Source organism: Pipistrellus hanaki (assembly GCF_964339955.1).
Source record: "Pipistrellus hanaki genome assembly, chromosome: 19".
NCBI lineage: Eukaryota > Metazoa > Chordata > Mammalia > Chiroptera > Vespertilionidae > Pipistrellus > Pipistrellus hanaki.
In genome coordinates this window covers 24951394-24968249 of record NC_140521.1, presented here as the reverse complement: position 1 = coordinate 24968249, position 16856 = coordinate 24951394, and the positions used below count along the sequence as shown (strand labels likewise).

Below are 16856 nucleotides of genomic sequence, written 5' to 3'. Positions count from 1 at the left end.
GCCCTTCCCCCGGGTCAGCCCGTCCCCCGGAACAGCCCGTCCCCCGGGTCAGCCCCTTCCCCCGGGTCAGCCCGTCCCCCGGAACAGCCCGTCCCCCGGGGTCAGCCCCTTCCCCCCGGTCAGCCCATCCCCCGGGTCAGCCCGTTCCCCCGGGTCAGCCCGTTCCCCCGGGTCAGCCCGTTCCCCCGGTCAGCCAGCCCCTTCCCCCCCGGTCAGCCCGTCCCCCCGGTCAGCCCGTCCCCCGGTCAGCCCGTCCCCCGGTCAGCCCGTCCCCCGGGTCAGCCCGTCCCCCGGGTCAGCCCCTTCCCCCGGGTCAGCCCGTCCCCCGGTCAGCCCCTTCGCTGGGTCAGCCCGTCCCCCGGGTCAGCCCGTCCCCCGGTCAGCCCGTCCCCCGGGTCAGCCCGTCCCCCGGTCAGCCCGTCCCCCGGTCAGTCCGTCCCCCGGAACAGCCCGTCCCCCGGGGTCAGCCCCTTCCCCCGGGTCAGCCCCTTCCCCCCCGGTCAGCCCCTTCCCCCGGTCAGCCCATCCCCCGGGTCAGCCCGTCCCCCGGGTCAGCCCGTCCCCCGGTCAGCCCGTCCCCCGGGTCAGCCCGTCTCCCCGGTCAGCCCGTCCCCTGGGTCAGCCCGTTCCCTCGGTCAGCCCGTCCCCTGGGTCAGCCCGTTCCCTCGGTCAGCCCGTTCCCTCGGTCAGCCCGTCCCCCGGGTCAGCCCGTCCCCCCGGGTCAGCCCGTCCCCCGGTCAGCCCGTTCCCCCGGTCAGCCCGTCCCCCGGGGTCAGCTGCTGTTCCCGCGGGAAAGGGCCGCGGGTGCTGCCTGGCCGTGGCCTGACCAGTCCCACTGGCTTGACTCCCATGGCGTGCTTCCCGCAGACTCGCACGACATCATCGACGCAGAGGTGACCTGCAAGGCGTCTCAGATGGAGGTGTCCATCTCCAAGTGCAAGCTCTTCCAGCTTGGCTTCGAGAGAGAGGGCGTGCGGGTCAACGACAGGCAGTGCACCGGCATCGAGGGGGAGGATTTCATCTCCTTCCAGATCAACAACACCAAGGGCAACTGTGGGAACATCGTGCAGGTGAGGGCCTGGCGGCCGGCGGGGGCGGGGCGGAGCCTGGGGGGGAGCTGCCCAGGTGTTTGCACATTGACCTGACAGCGCCTCAGGGTGGTCCAGTGAGAAACGGCCTCCTGGGACCCAGCAGAGGGCGAGCGGATGACCCGCCAGGAGAAGGATGCGCATCAGGGCTGGCCTGGAGGCGTGCGAAGGGGGCAGCTTCCCCTGGCCCCTGTCTGCTGTCACCCTCTGTCCTGCTTGTGGACACAAGGTTGTTCCCTCTCCCGCTCCGCAGGGCAGGGCAGCGGGCTTTGCTGTGTGTGGAGGGGGTGGGGGGGGGGGGCGGGTAAGGGTGCCCCAGGCATCGGTTAAGAGAAATGCAGCGGGCTGCAGCTTTGGGGTCAGCTCACCCAGTTCCAGGGCAGCACAGCCCCTGCTGCTGCCTTCCTCCTGGGCCTGTGGTCCTTTCTCTGTCCTGCTACTTTGTGGACACTTGCCTCAGGGAGTGGAAGGAGTAAGAAGATGAAGCTGCATTTGCTCATTTGGGTTCGTGTGGGCATGTCTGGGAAAGGATTTGGTGGCAGGAGATTTTGAATTAAGAATTAAAAAGGGCTGAAACCGGTTTGGCTCAATGGATGGAGCGTCGGCCTGCGGACTCAAGGGTCTCGGGTTCAATTCTGGTCAAAGGCTTGTACCTAGGTTGCGGGCACATTCCCAGTGGGGGGTGTGCAGGAGGCAGCTGATCGATATTTCTCTCTCATCTATGTTTCTAACTCTATCTCTCTTCCTTCCTCTCTGTGAAAAATCAATAAAATATTTTTTTTTAAAAAGGACTTACGTCACCTGCTGACGGCAGGTTGCCCCCGCCTGGGTGCCCAGGGAAACGGGCTGGTCGTGGTCAGAATGCATGGCCTCACCTCTGTGGGCATTGGGCGTGATGGAGGGTGTTGTAATGCCGTCAGTCAGTGCGAGGCCGACTCCATGCTGCCTACGCTGCCTCGGAGGACGTAGGAGCTGAAGCCATTTCGCCACTGTCAGATCAAGGATTGGAAATGCAGCCACAGGCCCTCCCAGGTCTAACGCTCTCTGCCCTCTGCCCTGCAGTCCAATGGCACGCACATCATGTACAAGAACACCATCTGGATAGAGAGCGCCAACAACACGGGCAACATCATCACCAGGGACCGCACCATCAACGTGGAGTTCTCCTGCGCCTACGAGCTGGACATCAAGATCTCCTTGGACTCCGTGGTGAAGCCCATGCTGAGGTGAGGGCGGCGGCCAGGGCGCCACGCAGACTGCTGGCCGAGCTGACGAGGATGGCCCTGTTCCTTCTCTCCCTCTGCCTGAGGCCGGCACCGCTCAGCCAGACACCCTGCGGTGGCGGGAGTGCTGTCAGTCTGTCCTACCCAGGGCGGGAGCTGGTGGCCGGAGGGGGCTGCTGGGCACGAGTTGTCATCTGTGATGGTTTCAGCCACACGTGGCTGGCGGCCCGTTTGCACAGGGCAGCCTGGACCTGCTGCCGCCGCTCTGCCTCCCCTGGCATGGCCGCGGCAGAGGGGGTGGCGGGATGAGCAGGCTGTCGGGGTTCCCTCCTCACGGTCTTTCCCTTTCAGTGTCATTAACCTGACAGTTCCCACCCAAGAGGGCAGCTTCACCACCAAGATGGCGCTCTACAAGAACGCCTCCTACAAGCACCCGTACCGCCAGGGCGAGGTGGTGCTGACCACGCGGGACGTGCTGTACGTGGGGGTCTTCGTGGTCGGAGCCGACGCCACGCACCTGATCCTGACGCTGAACAAGTGCTACGCCACGCCCTCCCGCGACAGCAACGACAAGCTCCGCTACTTCATCATCGAGGAAGGGTGCGTCGCCTCCGCGACACGAGTCCGCCCGCATTTCATTTCAAAACTCTGCGTTGGTGACAGCATGTCCCCCTTTCCGCCTGACCTCTCCCAGCCTGCCCCTCCCCAGCCCAGGCCGCTGTGACCATTGGTTATGCAAATATGCATACAAGTCCTTTGGTTGATCTCTTCACCCACCTCTCCCCACCCCCACCCCCCCACCCCCCACCGGCCCTCCCCTGCCTTCCCGCTGAGGTTTGACAGTCTGATTGATGTTTCTCTGTCTCTGGACCTATTTTTGTTCATCAGTGTATGTTGTCCATTAGATTCCACAAATGAGTGAGACCATGTGATACTAACTTTTTCCAACTGGCTTCTTTCGCTCAGCATAATGCTCTCCAGGTCCCTCCATGCTGCTGCCAATGGTCAGAGCTCTTTTTTATTTATTTATTGCTTCACAGCATTCCGTTGAGCCCAGGCCATAGTTTGGAGAAGGGAAGAGGAACTAACACTTGTTGACTCCCCACAGGGCCAGCATTTTGCATCTATGACCATCAGATCCTCTACAACCTGGAGGTGCATGTGAGAGCTCATTTTATGACTGAGGCTTAAGCTTGGCGAGAGCAGCAAGCTGCTCAAAGCCACCCCAAGTCCACAGGCATTAACCACAGCACAGTCTCCATGCGATCAAAGGGCTCTGTCCTGACTCCTCTGTTTCAATTTGAGATAAATGTGAATTATAGGAAAATGAAAGGATGTAGTGAGAATAACTGAAGATGACTAGGACATCCATTAAAATTTAACAAGAATTAGAATAATAGCCCATAAAATCAAAGAGTTTCTTTTACTCACCACAATATGCCCAGCACCTAGAATATTTTCTGAAATATAGTGGTTATGAAACAAAATTTTATTGAATGAATGAAAAAAGAAGACTATAGGACCAACAGCAATAATTATAATTATCTTTATTTTTCACACAATGATAATTTTAATAGCTTGATTGCATACATAATTTGTATGCAATAAAATGCTTTTGCTTTGGGTGTAAATTCAATGGTGCTTGTAACTTTACCAGAGGAGTGCAAGCATCACCATAAATTAATTTTAGAACATTTCCATCCCCCAATACAATGATTCTCAGAGCAGATGACTTATTAATCAAACTTGCTTTTCTATTAGATGTAGGAGGGACCAATTCAAAATAGCTTATGAAAAAAAACAAAGCATTTAATCATCACAAAACCAATTCCAGCCATGGGTGTGGCCTCAGGGACCAATTGCTGCGCACCCTCCCTCCCTGGCTGTGCCCTGTCTCTGCCTCTGTCTGTCTCCCCTTGTCAGACACTGGCCGTCCTAGACTCGCATCCCACAGCTGTGCCTGAACCCCACTCCAGGCTCCGGGAGCAGGGCCCTTCCTGGGATCCTGCTTCTCCTGTGTCTGCAGGGATGCAGCGTGACGGCACCTGGCTGGGACCGGTTCTCCTCGGCCACTGAGGCTCTTGACGGGTCTGAAAATTAAACACACCAAGACAAATTAGCAGAAAAAACTTTCATAATTTGTTTACTACCCGTTTTATGTGGCACAGGAGCCTTCCGTACGGGAATGGTTAGACCTGAGTGCTTTATGCGGGCTGGAGGGACAGAGCAGGAAGTGACCGCAGTGCCCTCTGCTCGGTTCTGCTCCAAGTCCCTTTGTCCTCGGAGCTTAGGGTGCTCCTTTCCTCGGGGTGTGAGGAGGGCCTCTCCCGTGAAGGGGTAGGACTTGTTCCAGGTGGAAAGAGTCAGGGAGGAAGTCAGGATGGCCTCCTTGAAGTGTTCTGTATGCGAGGAGCGGCGTTGGGGAGCACCATGGTGGGGGGGGGGGGGGGAGCACGGGACTCCGCGTTCAGGCTGGGCATGGTCATCAGCAGAAGGTGAGGTCTGGCAGACAAACAGCAGCCACAGTGTTGAGATGGAACGGGCTCGGAGGAGGAAGACACACAGCTAACCACGGCTGCTCCACCAGCCAGGGAAGGAGGGGGCCTTCCAGGCATCAAGGCACAGACTCCCCCTGGCCGGGCGTGGCCTAGCTGGGTGCGCAGGCATGCTGTGGAGGATTCAGGACAGATCTCACCGAGGCATTTGACTTTCTGAGTTGTTTCCAGCTTCCTCTAGGTGAAGGGAGGGGCTTGGTACCCAGCTGGGGTCCCGCAGGCCCAATGCCTGGGTGGGAGTCACTGTTCCCTTGCCCCCCCCCTCCCCACTCCCCTCCCTGTCGTGGTCCTCCCCCTGACGAAAGGCTGAGGTCAGAGCCATGGCCAAATGCTGGGCGGGCGGGTGTCCTTTAGGGATTTGCAACGTAGCTTGGGGACAGACGAGACGCCCCCTTCTCTTCGGGTGCCCAGGCAAGGACAGGCCTCTCTCCTCAGGGTGCACAGAGAGTTCAAAGCGTGGCCGGCTCACAGGAGGCAGCTCTGCTCCCCCAGGCCCTTCCTTCTGTTCCTTGTTGTTCTGGGATCAAAACCTCAAGTAATCTCTCTCGTAGGTGGGGGTCTGGCTAAGAGGGAGGGGCTTGAATATCAGGGCTATGAATATTTTAGAATCTTGGAGCCAACTTAGATTATTCAAATTAGTAACAGTGACAATAAACAGTCTAGCAAGTTTTTGTTTCAACGCATTTAAGAAACTATTGCCTTGAAGACTGAGTGCCAAACTGAACAGGTGTAGGCGTGGTGAGGGGGTGTTTCCGCTCACAATCCTCCTCCTGAGTTCTGTCATTCTGTGGCTGGGGGAAGGCGGCTTACAGAGGGCCCCGTATCCTGATCACGGGGAGAACGTAGTTATCACGTCACAATCCCGCGTTCCGTGCAGACCCCGCGTTCCGTGCAGACCCCGCGTTCCGTGCAGACCCCGCGTTCTGTGCAGACGCCCCCACGTTCCGCACAGACCCCGTGCCTGAGCGTGGGGAGGCAGCTGGGAGCTCCAGGGCTCAGCAGGCACTGCTGGCAAAGAGGAGCCCCTTGTCCCTGCCTGGCCTCGCGGGAGGGACCGTTTAAACTGGAGGGAGCTGAGGCCAGGGGGGAGGAGGAGCAGGAGTTCTCTGGGGATGAAATAGGTGGGAGGCGTGATGTGAGAAGAGCTGGGCATGAGAGACTGAACAGAGGAGAACGCTAAGTCCTGGAGGCAGGAGATGGGTGGCTGAGGGCGCCCGCTGTCCGCGCCCCAGCGGGGGAGAGAGGCTGTCCCTGCTGCCAAGCATTCTCCCGCTCATCCTGACGCTTTCTCGCTTTCTCCTCTCAGCTGCGCCTGGCCTCCACGTGGGGGGACTCCTAACAAGGTTGGATCAGGGGCTCCTCCCAAAATTGATGGTTAACCAAAGAAACCCAGTGTGTTAACCTGTGGCCTGCACACAGGGGTGAAAGGGAGCAGCCTCAGGGCTGAAATGAGGGGACAGTGAGTCCCCTCCCGCAGCCATTGTTTTTAGATGCAGGCAGGTTCTAACTGGAGGTGCTATGTGAAGTTTTTAAAACAAACTATGTAAATATGAGGACGTGGTAACACATGCCAAGCCCACACAATCCAGAGGCCACTGCACATGCAAAGGCGTTTTTGCCATGTCAGCGGTGTCACACGCAGTGTGAGGATGGGAAGCAAAGGCATGACTTTCTAACAGGTGCCAGAACATCAAAGACAACACCATCGGCATCGAGGAGAACGGGGTCTCCCTCACCTGCCGCTTCCACGTCACCGTCTTCAAGTTCATTGGGGATTACGACGAAGTCCACCTCCACTGCGCGGTGTCGCTGTGCGATTCGGAGAAGTACTCCTGTAAAATAGTGAGTGAGGCGGCTCGCGGACATGTTTCCCCACGGGCCACAAGTCGGGGTCTGGGTGCCTCCTCAGGCCCCTCAGGTCTCTCAGCCCCTGCAAGTCCTCAAGGTGTGCGGCGGCAATCCCGGGGGCAGGGGGGGGTGGGGGCAGGTCAGCTGAATCTGAAGTGGACAGTGGGGCCGAGCCCCACTGCCCTGAGAAGCAAACTCCTGGTTCCAGATCTATCCAGCTGTTCTGTACTTACACTTTTTAAATATATTTTTATTGATGTCAGAGAGGAAGGGAGACAGAGAGATAAAATCAATGATGAAAATAATTGATTGGCTGCCTCCTGTACGCCCCCTAATAGGGATCAAGCCCACAGCCCGGGAATCGAACTGTGACCGCCTGGTGCATAGGACAGTGCTCAACCACTGAGCCACACTGCCAGGCCAGCGAGGTGTTCTTTAGCCAGGATTGCCCTGCAGCGCATCCAGCGCCACACCAGGGCCTGAGGCTCTGGAAGGGTGAGGAGGATGGGGTGACAAACCTATCCTCTCTTCCATGCCAGGGGCCTTTCCCACCACGGATGGCTAAGGTCACTGAGATTTTATGCACTGGTCCCTAACCGTTAACATTCCAGCTTTCCGCTTACTCGGTTACAAAATTGAGATGTGAATTACAGTCAGAGCTCCTTCCACATGCTGCTCCGATGAGATACAGCACTCCTCAGTCCCAGGAATGCCTCTGGTTCTGGTGCGGAGAAGACGTTAACTCTCTTCAGCAGAAAGCCGAGAGGCCCCGTGGGCTCGGTGATCAAAAAGGACTGGGCGTGTAAATCTAAACAGCGATGGCACTCAAGGCTGTGACCACCGTCTCGGGGGTGGAGCGAGGGGGCAGGGATGCCAGCCTCACTGTGTAAATTCCCCTGGTGTTCTGTCTTTCAGAACTGCCCACAGAATTCTAGGATTGCCACAGAATATACCAAAGAACCTAAAGAGCAGATCATTTCCGTGGGACCCATTCGGAGAAAAAGTACGTATGTTTCCTGAAACACACTATGAACCACTCCCACAGGGAGTGGGAGGCTGAGGCACGCCTGCCTGAGCTCACCTGTGATGTGAATCGGTGAATGAGGAGGCTGAGGAGGCTGCCCACGTCATGGCGAAACCCTTTTCTTGATGATTAAAAACTCCCAACCACACTGGGCGCTTCTTTTTCCTTCCCTCTCTTTACAGCAGGGGTAGGAACATCTGGCTTGTGGGCCTTAAAATCATTTGGTCTGGCCCTGCAAATGCATTATGAATGAGTTAATTAAATGTTTGACCAAATATAGCAGGCTGAATTTTAAGTTGATAATTGTATATGGGATTCAAAAATGCCAACAGAATAAGTGGAAGATGCACTGACACTCTTACCAGGACCAAACTGGAAATACAACTAAAAGGACAGAAAAACCACCCTGAAACATCAACTGGAGACTAGCTGGACGGAACCCTGATAACTAGGTTTGAAAGTGGAGACCACTTAAAGTCTGGTAGGAAGGGCAGAGGCTCAAAAGGGCTGGCTAGACTCCCACAGACACCAGCTAAAGTTCCAGAGAGATATCTCATGTGTGGGGGTTCCCACTGAGAACTCCAGGGTCTACACCTCCAGCTAGAAAACCCCAGAAATTATAAGGGTGTCCACATAACATCAGGCTGTGAAAAGCAGCAGGGTTGCTGTCTGCCTGGGAGAGATGGCTGGAAATGAAGGCACCCTCTTCAAGGTCCAATGCACAAAATTTCATTGCAGCCACTAACTCTGGGCTCCAGCAGAGGGAAGGCAGAGTAGACTAGAGATGAGTGAGGAGAGTCTAGGGTTGGGGGGACTGGGGTTGGAGCTTGGAGGGCAACCAACCCAGTTTCCTGTGCTGAGACATTCTTGCACCCTGTGAAGGACATCTTTCTCTGGTGGACCTTAGCTATCCAGGTGGTTTTGCCCTGGGAAGAAGGCAGTTGCCCCACCTTGCTGGAAGACTTGGGACTCTCTGTGGTCGATAGCCTGATGCTAATCAAGACTGAGTGCCAGAGAAACCAAGATGGCGGCAAAGGTAAACAACTAAACTCCCGCCTTGCACAACAATTTCAAAACTACAACTAAAAGACAAAACGTCTATCACCCAGAACCACAGGAAAGCTGGCTGAATGGAAGTCTTATAACTAGAAGGAAAGAGAAAGGAGAACAAACACTGAAAAGCTGAGACACAGCAGGTCCTTACAGCCAATTGACTTGGAGGTCAATTCCTCCCAGTGATACCAACAACAATCAAGACTTAACTACAACAAGGCTATATACACAGTTCACAAAGGGGTGCACCAAGAATGTCCACATCAGGTAACTAGGAGGCTGACCCATTGAACCATATAGGATACCCAGCACAAAGAGCTACCCTACCAACTCAAGGAAACAGCCAAAAGAAACAGGTCAGAAATGGAGGAAAGCAAACTATTGGATATAGAGTTCAAAATCTTATAAGGTTTTTTTCAAGAATTTTCTAGAAACCGCTGATAAATTTAGCAAGACTCTCAAGGATAAGAAAAAGGACCAATTAGAAATTAAGCATACACTGACTGAAATAAACAATAATATACAGAGATCCAACAGCAGACTAGAGGATCCCAAGAATAAAGTCAAAGTTTGAAATACATAGAAGCAAAAAAACATGCAACCTGAAAGTCAAAAGAAGAAAGAATCCAAAAATATGAAGATAGCTTAAGGAGACTCTGAGACAACTTCAAGCATACCAACATCAGAATTATGGGGGGTGCCAGAAGGAGAGCGAGAGCAAGATACTGAAAACCTATTTGAAGAAATAATGACCGAAAACTTCTCCAACCTGGTAAAGAAATAGACGTACAAGTCCAGGAAGCTCACAGAACCCCAAACAAAAGGAATCCAAAGAGGACCACACCAAGACACATCATAATTAAAATGCCAAAGGCAAAAGACAAAGAGAGAATCTTAAAAGCAGCAAAAGAAAAACAGTTAGTTACCTACAAGGGAACACTCATACTACTGTCAGCTGATTTCTCAACAGAAACTATGCAGGCCAGAAGGGAGTGGCAAGAAATATTCAAAGTGATGGATAGCAAGAACCTACAACCAAGATTTCTCTACCCAGCAAAGTTATCATTCAGAATGGAAGATGAGATAAAGAGCTTCACAGATTAAAACACACACACACACACACACACAAAAAAAAAAAAAAAAAAAAAAAAAAAAAAAAAAACACTAAAGGAGTTCATCACCACCAAACTAGTATCATATGAAATGGTTAAAGGTATTCTTTAAAAAGAGGGGGGAAAAAGAAAAAGGTAAAAATAAAAATTATGAACAAATACATATCTATCAACAAGTTAATCTAAAAGTCAAGTGAATTAAAAATCTGAGGAACAGAAAATACTGGTGAATATAATAGAATCAGGGTCATAGAATGGGAGGGGATTGATAATTCTCAGGGGAAAAGGGGTGTCTGTGTGCTAATCTGGGAAGAGACTGGACAAAAATCATACACCTATGGATGAGGACAGCAGGGGGGTGGGGGAGGTAAGGGCAGAGGGTGGAGTGAGGACCGGGTGGAGGGGAGCTATGGGGGGGAGGAGGGGAAGAGGAGAAACAATTGTAATAATCTGAACAATAAAGATTTATTAAATTTAAATTAAATAAATAAATAAATATAATAATTTTAAAAAAGAGACTGTCAACTAGACAGCAGGCAGAGGCAGATCTCTAGAAGCTTTGAGTCTTTGCCTGATCTTCCGGGCCCAAGGCTAGGAAAATCAGACCCTGGTGCACATCTTGGTCATTTTCAACGGCACCCAGCCCCAGCAGGGGGAGCCACAAGCTGTGGATTTCTGATAGCTCCAAACAGGGTACTCAGTACCACTAACAAACAGTGTCTGATGTTGTCCTGCACTAGATATTGATAGTAAAAGCAGATCAACCTAATACATAGACACAAACCCAAACAGGCAGCCAAAATGGGGAGACAAAAAATCAAGCCCCAAGTGGGGGAAAAAATAAGTGAATTATCTGGAAGAAGACCTAAATGGAATGGAGAGAAGAAATTTATTAGATGTAGACTTCAGAATAATGATGGCAAGGAAATTCATCAGCATGAGAAATGATATAATATAATAACTATGAAAAAAGACTAGTCAGGAATAAAAATTGATATAGAACTAATAAAGAACAAATTGGAAGGAATATACAGCAAATTAAGGGAAGCCAAGGATAAGTCAGTGAACTAGAAGACAAAATAGAAAAAAGTCAATCAGAGAAGCAAGCAAACAAACAAAAACAACTAAAAAACAAGAGCAAAGCTTAAGGGAGCTGTGGGACAACAGGAAACAACATATTTGCATCATGAAAGTGCCAGCAAGAGAAGAAAGTGAGCAAAGAATAGAGAACAGGTTTGAAGAAATAATAGCAAAAATGTCCCCACATGGTAAAGGGAAAAGTCACACAAGTTCAGGAGGCACAGAGCATCCTATGCAAGAACACAAACAGTCCTGCACCCAGACACATCATAATTAAAATGCCAAAAACTAAAGACAAAGAGAGACTCTTAAAAGCAGCAAGAGAAAAGCAATTTGTTACTACAAAGAAGCTCTCATAAGGGTGTCAACTAATTTCTCATCAGAAACTCTTAGGCCAGAAGGGAATGACATGAAGTACTCAAGGTAATGAAAGCAAGGATCTGAAACCAAGATTACTATATCAAGCAAGGCTATCATACACAATAGATGGTCAAATAAAGAGCTTCCCAGACTACTAAAAAAGGCTAAAGGAGTTCATCACCACTAAACTAGCAGTGCAAGAAATGCTAAAAGGAATTCTATATTGAGAGAGAGAGACATAGGCATAAAGAATGAAATGGCGATAAGTAAGTACTGTGTTTCCCTGAAAATAAAACATCCTCCGAAAATAAGACCTACTTACAGGTTTCCTTCTGAGTGAAATATAAGGCATCCCCCTGAAAATAAGGCCCCCCCTAGGTTCTGTCTCAGAATGCTATTGCTAAACATGAGAGATTTGGTCCACTGATTCTGAAAGAAATGGAGCCACAAGAAATTCACCAGGAAATTCAGGAATTGGATTGTTATGATGATGTTCCAGAAGATGATGACATGATTGTCATTGAATAAATGAGTAAATTCTTGATACTGTAGGATTCTCAGTTTGTCTGGTTTGTGTTGACAACTACCATACTGTATACGGTAATAAATTTCCTTTATTTTCATTTAACAATAAATGTGTGCCATATTCTTCTCCATGGAAAAATAAGACATCCCCTGAAAATAAGACCTAGAGCATCTTTGGGAACAAAAATTAATGTAAGACAATGTCTTATTTTCGGGGAAACAGGGTACCTATCAATAACCTTAAATGTAAATGGATTAAATGCACCAATCAAAAGATACAGGGTAGCTAAATGTATACAAAACTATGACCCAATTATACGCTATCTACAAGAGACCCATCTCAGAACAAAAGACTCACACAGGATGAGAGAGAAGAGATAGAAAAAAAAAATCATGGTAATGGAAACAAAATAAAAGGTGGGGTAGCAATATTCATATATGATAAAATAGACTTCAAAATGAAGGCCATCACAAGAGACAAGAAAAGTCATTACATAATACTAAAGCGATCAATCCAACAAGAGGATATAACCCTGGTAAATATTTAGGCACCTAATATAGGAGCACCTAAGTATATTTTTAAAAATCTAGAGAATTTTAAAAAAGAGATCAACAGCAATACAGTCATAGTAAGGGACTATATCAGCCTGCTGACTTCACTGGATAGATCTTCCTGACAAAAAAACTAACAAGGAAATAGAGTCTAAATTATATACTAGATTAGATGGATTAAATTGACATTTATAGAACATTACACCCCAAAGCTGCAGAATATACATTCTACTCAAATGCATATGGGTCGTTCTCAAAGATAGACCACATGTTAGGACACAAAAGAAGTCTCTACAAGTTCAAGAAGATTGAAATCATATTAAGCATCTTCTCAGACCATAGTGGAATGAATTAGAAATCAACTACAGAAAAAAAAACATTCAAATACATGGAGTCCAAATAAAATAAAACATCCATGTTATTAAACAATTTTATTAAACAATTTGTTATTGTTTTTAAACAATTAATGCATGTTATTAAACAATTAATCGGTTACCAATGAGATCAAGAAATAAAGAAAAAAATCCTGGAAACAAATTAAAATGAACACACAACAACCAAAAATCTATGGGATACAGCAAAAGCAATCCTGAGAAGGAACTTCATACCACTAAGGCCTACCTCAAAAAATAAGAAAAATTAATAATAAACTATTTAATTCTACAGCTTAAAGAATTAGAATGAGAACAACAAGAAAAACCTAGAGTAATTAGATCATGAAACCATACAAATCCTAGCAGAAACCATAGGCAACAAAACCTTAGACATCTCTCATAGCAATATGTTTGTGGGTACATCTCTTCAGACAAAGGAAACTAAGGAGAAAATAAATGAGATTACATCAAAATATGGTAAAAAGCTTTTGCACAGAAAAAAAATCAACAAAATGATGAAAGCCCACTGTATGGGATATCATATTTGGCAATGATGCATCTGATAAAGGGATAATATTCAAAATATATAGGGAACTCATACAACTTAACAAAAGGAAGACAATCCAATTAAAAAATGGGCAAGGGACCTGAATAGATACTTTTCCAAAGTGGAGATTTTAAAAAGGCCAAGCAATATATGAAAAAATGCTCAAAGTCATTAATCATCAGAGAGATGCAAATTAAAACAACAATGAGGTATTATCTCATACCTGTCAGAATGGCTATCATCAACAAATCAATAAACAAGTGTTGGCAAGGATGTGGAGAAAAGGGAACCCTAGTGCACTGCTGACTGGTGCAGCCATGGTGGAAAACAGTATGGAATTTCTTTTAAAAAATAAAAATAAAAATAAAATGGAACTGCCATTTGACCCAGTGACCCCACTTCTAGAATATATCCTAAGAAAACCTGAAACACTAATTATAAAGAATGTATGCACCCCTATATTCATAGCAGCACAATTTACAATAGGTAAGATCTGAAACAGCCTAAGTTCCCATCAATAGATGAGTGGATAAAAAGCTGTGGGACATTTATACCATGGGATACTATGCAGCGGTAAAAAGAAAAAGATCTCGTACCCTTTGAGACAGCATGGAGGGACCTAGAGAGAACCATGCTAAGTGAAATAAGCCAGTCAAAGAAAGACAAGTATCACATGGTCTCACTCATATGTGGAATCTGATGAACAAAATAGAACAAGAGACATAGACACATGGAACAGTCTGTGGAATCTCAGAGGGAAGGCGGGGAGGGTGGGTGGATGGAAAGAGATCAACCCAAGATCTTGTATGCATATGCATAACTTATGGACACAGATAATTGGGTGGTGAAGGCCTGGGTGGGGGATGAAGGCTGACTAGAAAAAGTCAATGGCGGGAAAGAGGAATATGTAATACTTTCAACCATAAAGATTTTTTTAATTGTATGGCCTGATAATGATGTATAAGTATCCAAAAGGCCCTTGGCAGAAAAAAAGGTCCCTTCCTCCTGCTCCAGGCTTGTCCTGACATATGAGTTGAAGAGGTAACTACCTGCTGTTAACGTGACGAACTGCTCTCTTCCAGGGCTGGACTGGTGTGAGGACAACGGAGGGTGTGAGCAGATCTGCACCAGCCGGGTGGAGGGGGCGCTGTGCAGCTGTGTGACGGGCACCCTGCAGGCGGACGGCAAGAGCTGCCGAGGTAGACACCCCAAGTCTGGGCTTCTGCTGGGGCATAGGAACATCCTCTCACCGAGAGGAGCAAGTCATGACTGAGGCCACGCAGCCAGCATCAGGCCCATACACAGTCAGGCATTAAAAGGAAAGATCTGGAAAAAATCTGAAGAAACTTTAGAGCCATTTGGTTTTTATTTTTTTAAACCTTTGGGTCCCTGCTCTTTTACTAAAAGATGATGATTTTTTTAAATCATTTAAAAAGTAATTGTTTAAAAAAACATACACACACAACAGTATTACTTTAAATCTGGCTGCACAGCCCTTGGCTGTGGTTGGGAGTGGAGTGTTTGATTCAATAAATACCACTTCCTACAGTGGCCTTCTCCAGAGTTCCCCCAGCACCACTGAGGTCAGCAGGCACTCTGCAGGGTGGACTAATTCTGCTTCTTCCTGGACACGGGGACAAAGTGGGTTCTTGGCAATGTCCTCTCCTCTAGCTGGGCCTGCAGAGATCTCTGATCCTTCCCCACAGGAGTTTATAGCGCTCACAATGTGCCTTTCTCTTCACAGCCTCTAATTCCTCCACTGAGCACCAAGTCTGGACACTGCTTCTTGTCATGACCCAGATTTCATTGTGGCATTTTGTGTATAAATCAGTCACGACCTCATAATTAACTCAAGGTTGCTACACGAAGTACTGTAATTTACTTTTCCCAGTCCCTGTAGATAAAAGGTGTGTGCCCTTAAAACCTAATTGAAAGTGTCCAGAATCTCAACAGGATGCCACCTGCCTCAAATGATCAGCGATCTGGAGATGAGCGAAATTCCAAACTCCTCTTTCAAAGTACACAACAAGGCTTCCAAAGCCAGTTGTGGAAAGCATATATCTTGGTTAAAATTTTCAAACGGTTGTCACTAGAAACCGATTCACACAAATGACCGGTAAAGGACAACATTCTGGTTAGAAACATCTGACTGGAATCTGATCAGAGACTCTGTCCAGCCCGTGCTGTTTCCGGATCCGAGGTTTTACGAAGGGGGAACGATGTGGAGAAGCAATGGCTGAGGACCGACTCCCTCCGAGGACTCTTTCTAACTTTGCAAGTGTCTGATCTCTGACCTGCATGTTCTCCCTCTCTGTATGATGAGCTCCTTCCCGCCCTCGTGTCCTTCCACCTCGCTGGCAGCGTGGTCCGTGGGGATGTTGTTTGCAGACGTTGGGAGCCGCACCCCATTCCGTCCCCTCAGACCCAATTCCTTCTCTTTTTATGAATCAACCAAATAATTTTTAAAGTGTTTTATGCTTAAATAAACTTTGTGTTCAGTATTCTGGTTACTTGGTGGCTGAAATCATTCTTACCGATGTTGAGCCCTGCACACGAATAGCATGCTGTGGTTTTACAAAGGAGGCAGAGCAGAGCCGTGGCCAGGCCTGCACTGCCCGCACCTCGGAGCTGTCAGGAGGCCAGGCAGGAGAGCGGCCGGCAGCACCCTCTGTGTGAGCCGCACAAGGGTAAGCCCACTCCAGGCTTTTGAAGTTGTTTTGGATTGAAGCTAACGGCAATTTTTATTCTTCCCGGAAGTCTGGAAGAAGCTGAGCGGGAATCCTGGCGTCTTTAAGTGTGGATGTGGATTCCAGTGCTGGCTCTCGCACACAGAGGCGCCGTGGCCCGCCCTGGTGAGAGCAGTGGGTGCGGACTGCGTCTGCACTGCTGCCTTGTATTTTCTGGAGGAACGGGGTGGAGGGTCCTCAGAAGATAAAAGTAGAGTTACCCTATGACCCAGCAGCCCATCTTCTGCGTGTCGACCAGAAACACTGAAAACCATTTATTTGCAAAGGTTGATTCCCCCCTATGTTCACTGCAGCGTGATTCCTGTGGTGACGACATGGAGACAGGCCAGGCACCCTTGGACAGAGGCTGGGTAAAGAAGGGACAGTGCATCCAACTCTGGATGCTCTCGGCCATGAGAGAGATGAAATACTGCATTGCGACATGGATCAGAACATCATGCTAAGTGAAACATGCCAGTCAGAAAAAGCTAAGAACCGTATGATTTCACTCCTATGTGGGATATAAAACTGAAACTGATAGACACTAACAGACAACAGGATGGTGGTGCCAGGCGGCTGAGGGTGGGGAGATAAAGAACAGTAAAAGGGGCAAAAGCATGACGACAGGAGATGCTGAGACTGGGTGGCGAGCACACCATGCTATATACAGAGCACATGTGACAGACTGTATGCTTGAAACCTAAATGGCCCTATTAGCCAATGTCACCCCATAAGTCTAATGGCACAAACAGAGAAGGCTGCAGTGAACATCCGAGTGCAGATACCTGT

General features: G+C 48.9%; 1 protein-coding gene and 1 long non-coding RNA gene across 3 annotated transcripts in view; one reads left to right on the top strand and one right to left on the bottom strand.

Annotated features, from left to right (window-relative positions):
* The window catches only part of TECTA (tectorin alpha), a gene marked incomplete at its 5' end in the record, with an annotated part of 118912 nt that extends 103066 nt beyond the window's left edge, over positions 1-15846 (top strand). Inside the window, 7 exons of one of the 2 annotated variants that reach the window (XM_084868413.1) lie at positions 868-1070; positions 2151-2314; positions 2663-2911; positions 6546-6708; positions 7630-7717; positions 14424-14540; positions 15086-15846. In XM_084868413.1, the coding sequence (XP_084724539.1) occupies positions 868-1070; positions 2151-2314; positions 2663-2911; positions 6546-6708; positions 7630-7717; positions 14424-14540; positions 15086-15186 (1085 nt within the window). In that variant the 3' untranslated portion in view covers positions 15187-15846. The remainder of the gene's footprint in view (positions 1-867; positions 1071-2150; positions 2315-2662; positions 2912-6545; positions 6709-7629; positions 7718-14423; positions 14541-15085) is intronic. The other variant, XM_084868412.1, reaches the window with a different exon arrangement.
* LOC311613944 lies at positions 3858-7432 on the bottom strand. Its single transcript, XR_014793562.1, has 3 exons — positions 7366-7432; positions 6603-6698; positions 3858-4401 (listed from the first exon to the last, which is right to left on the bottom strand). It is a non-coding gene; the product is annotated as an uncharacterized lncRNA (long non-coding RNA).
* Positions 15847-16856: the final 1010 nt, after the last annotated feature.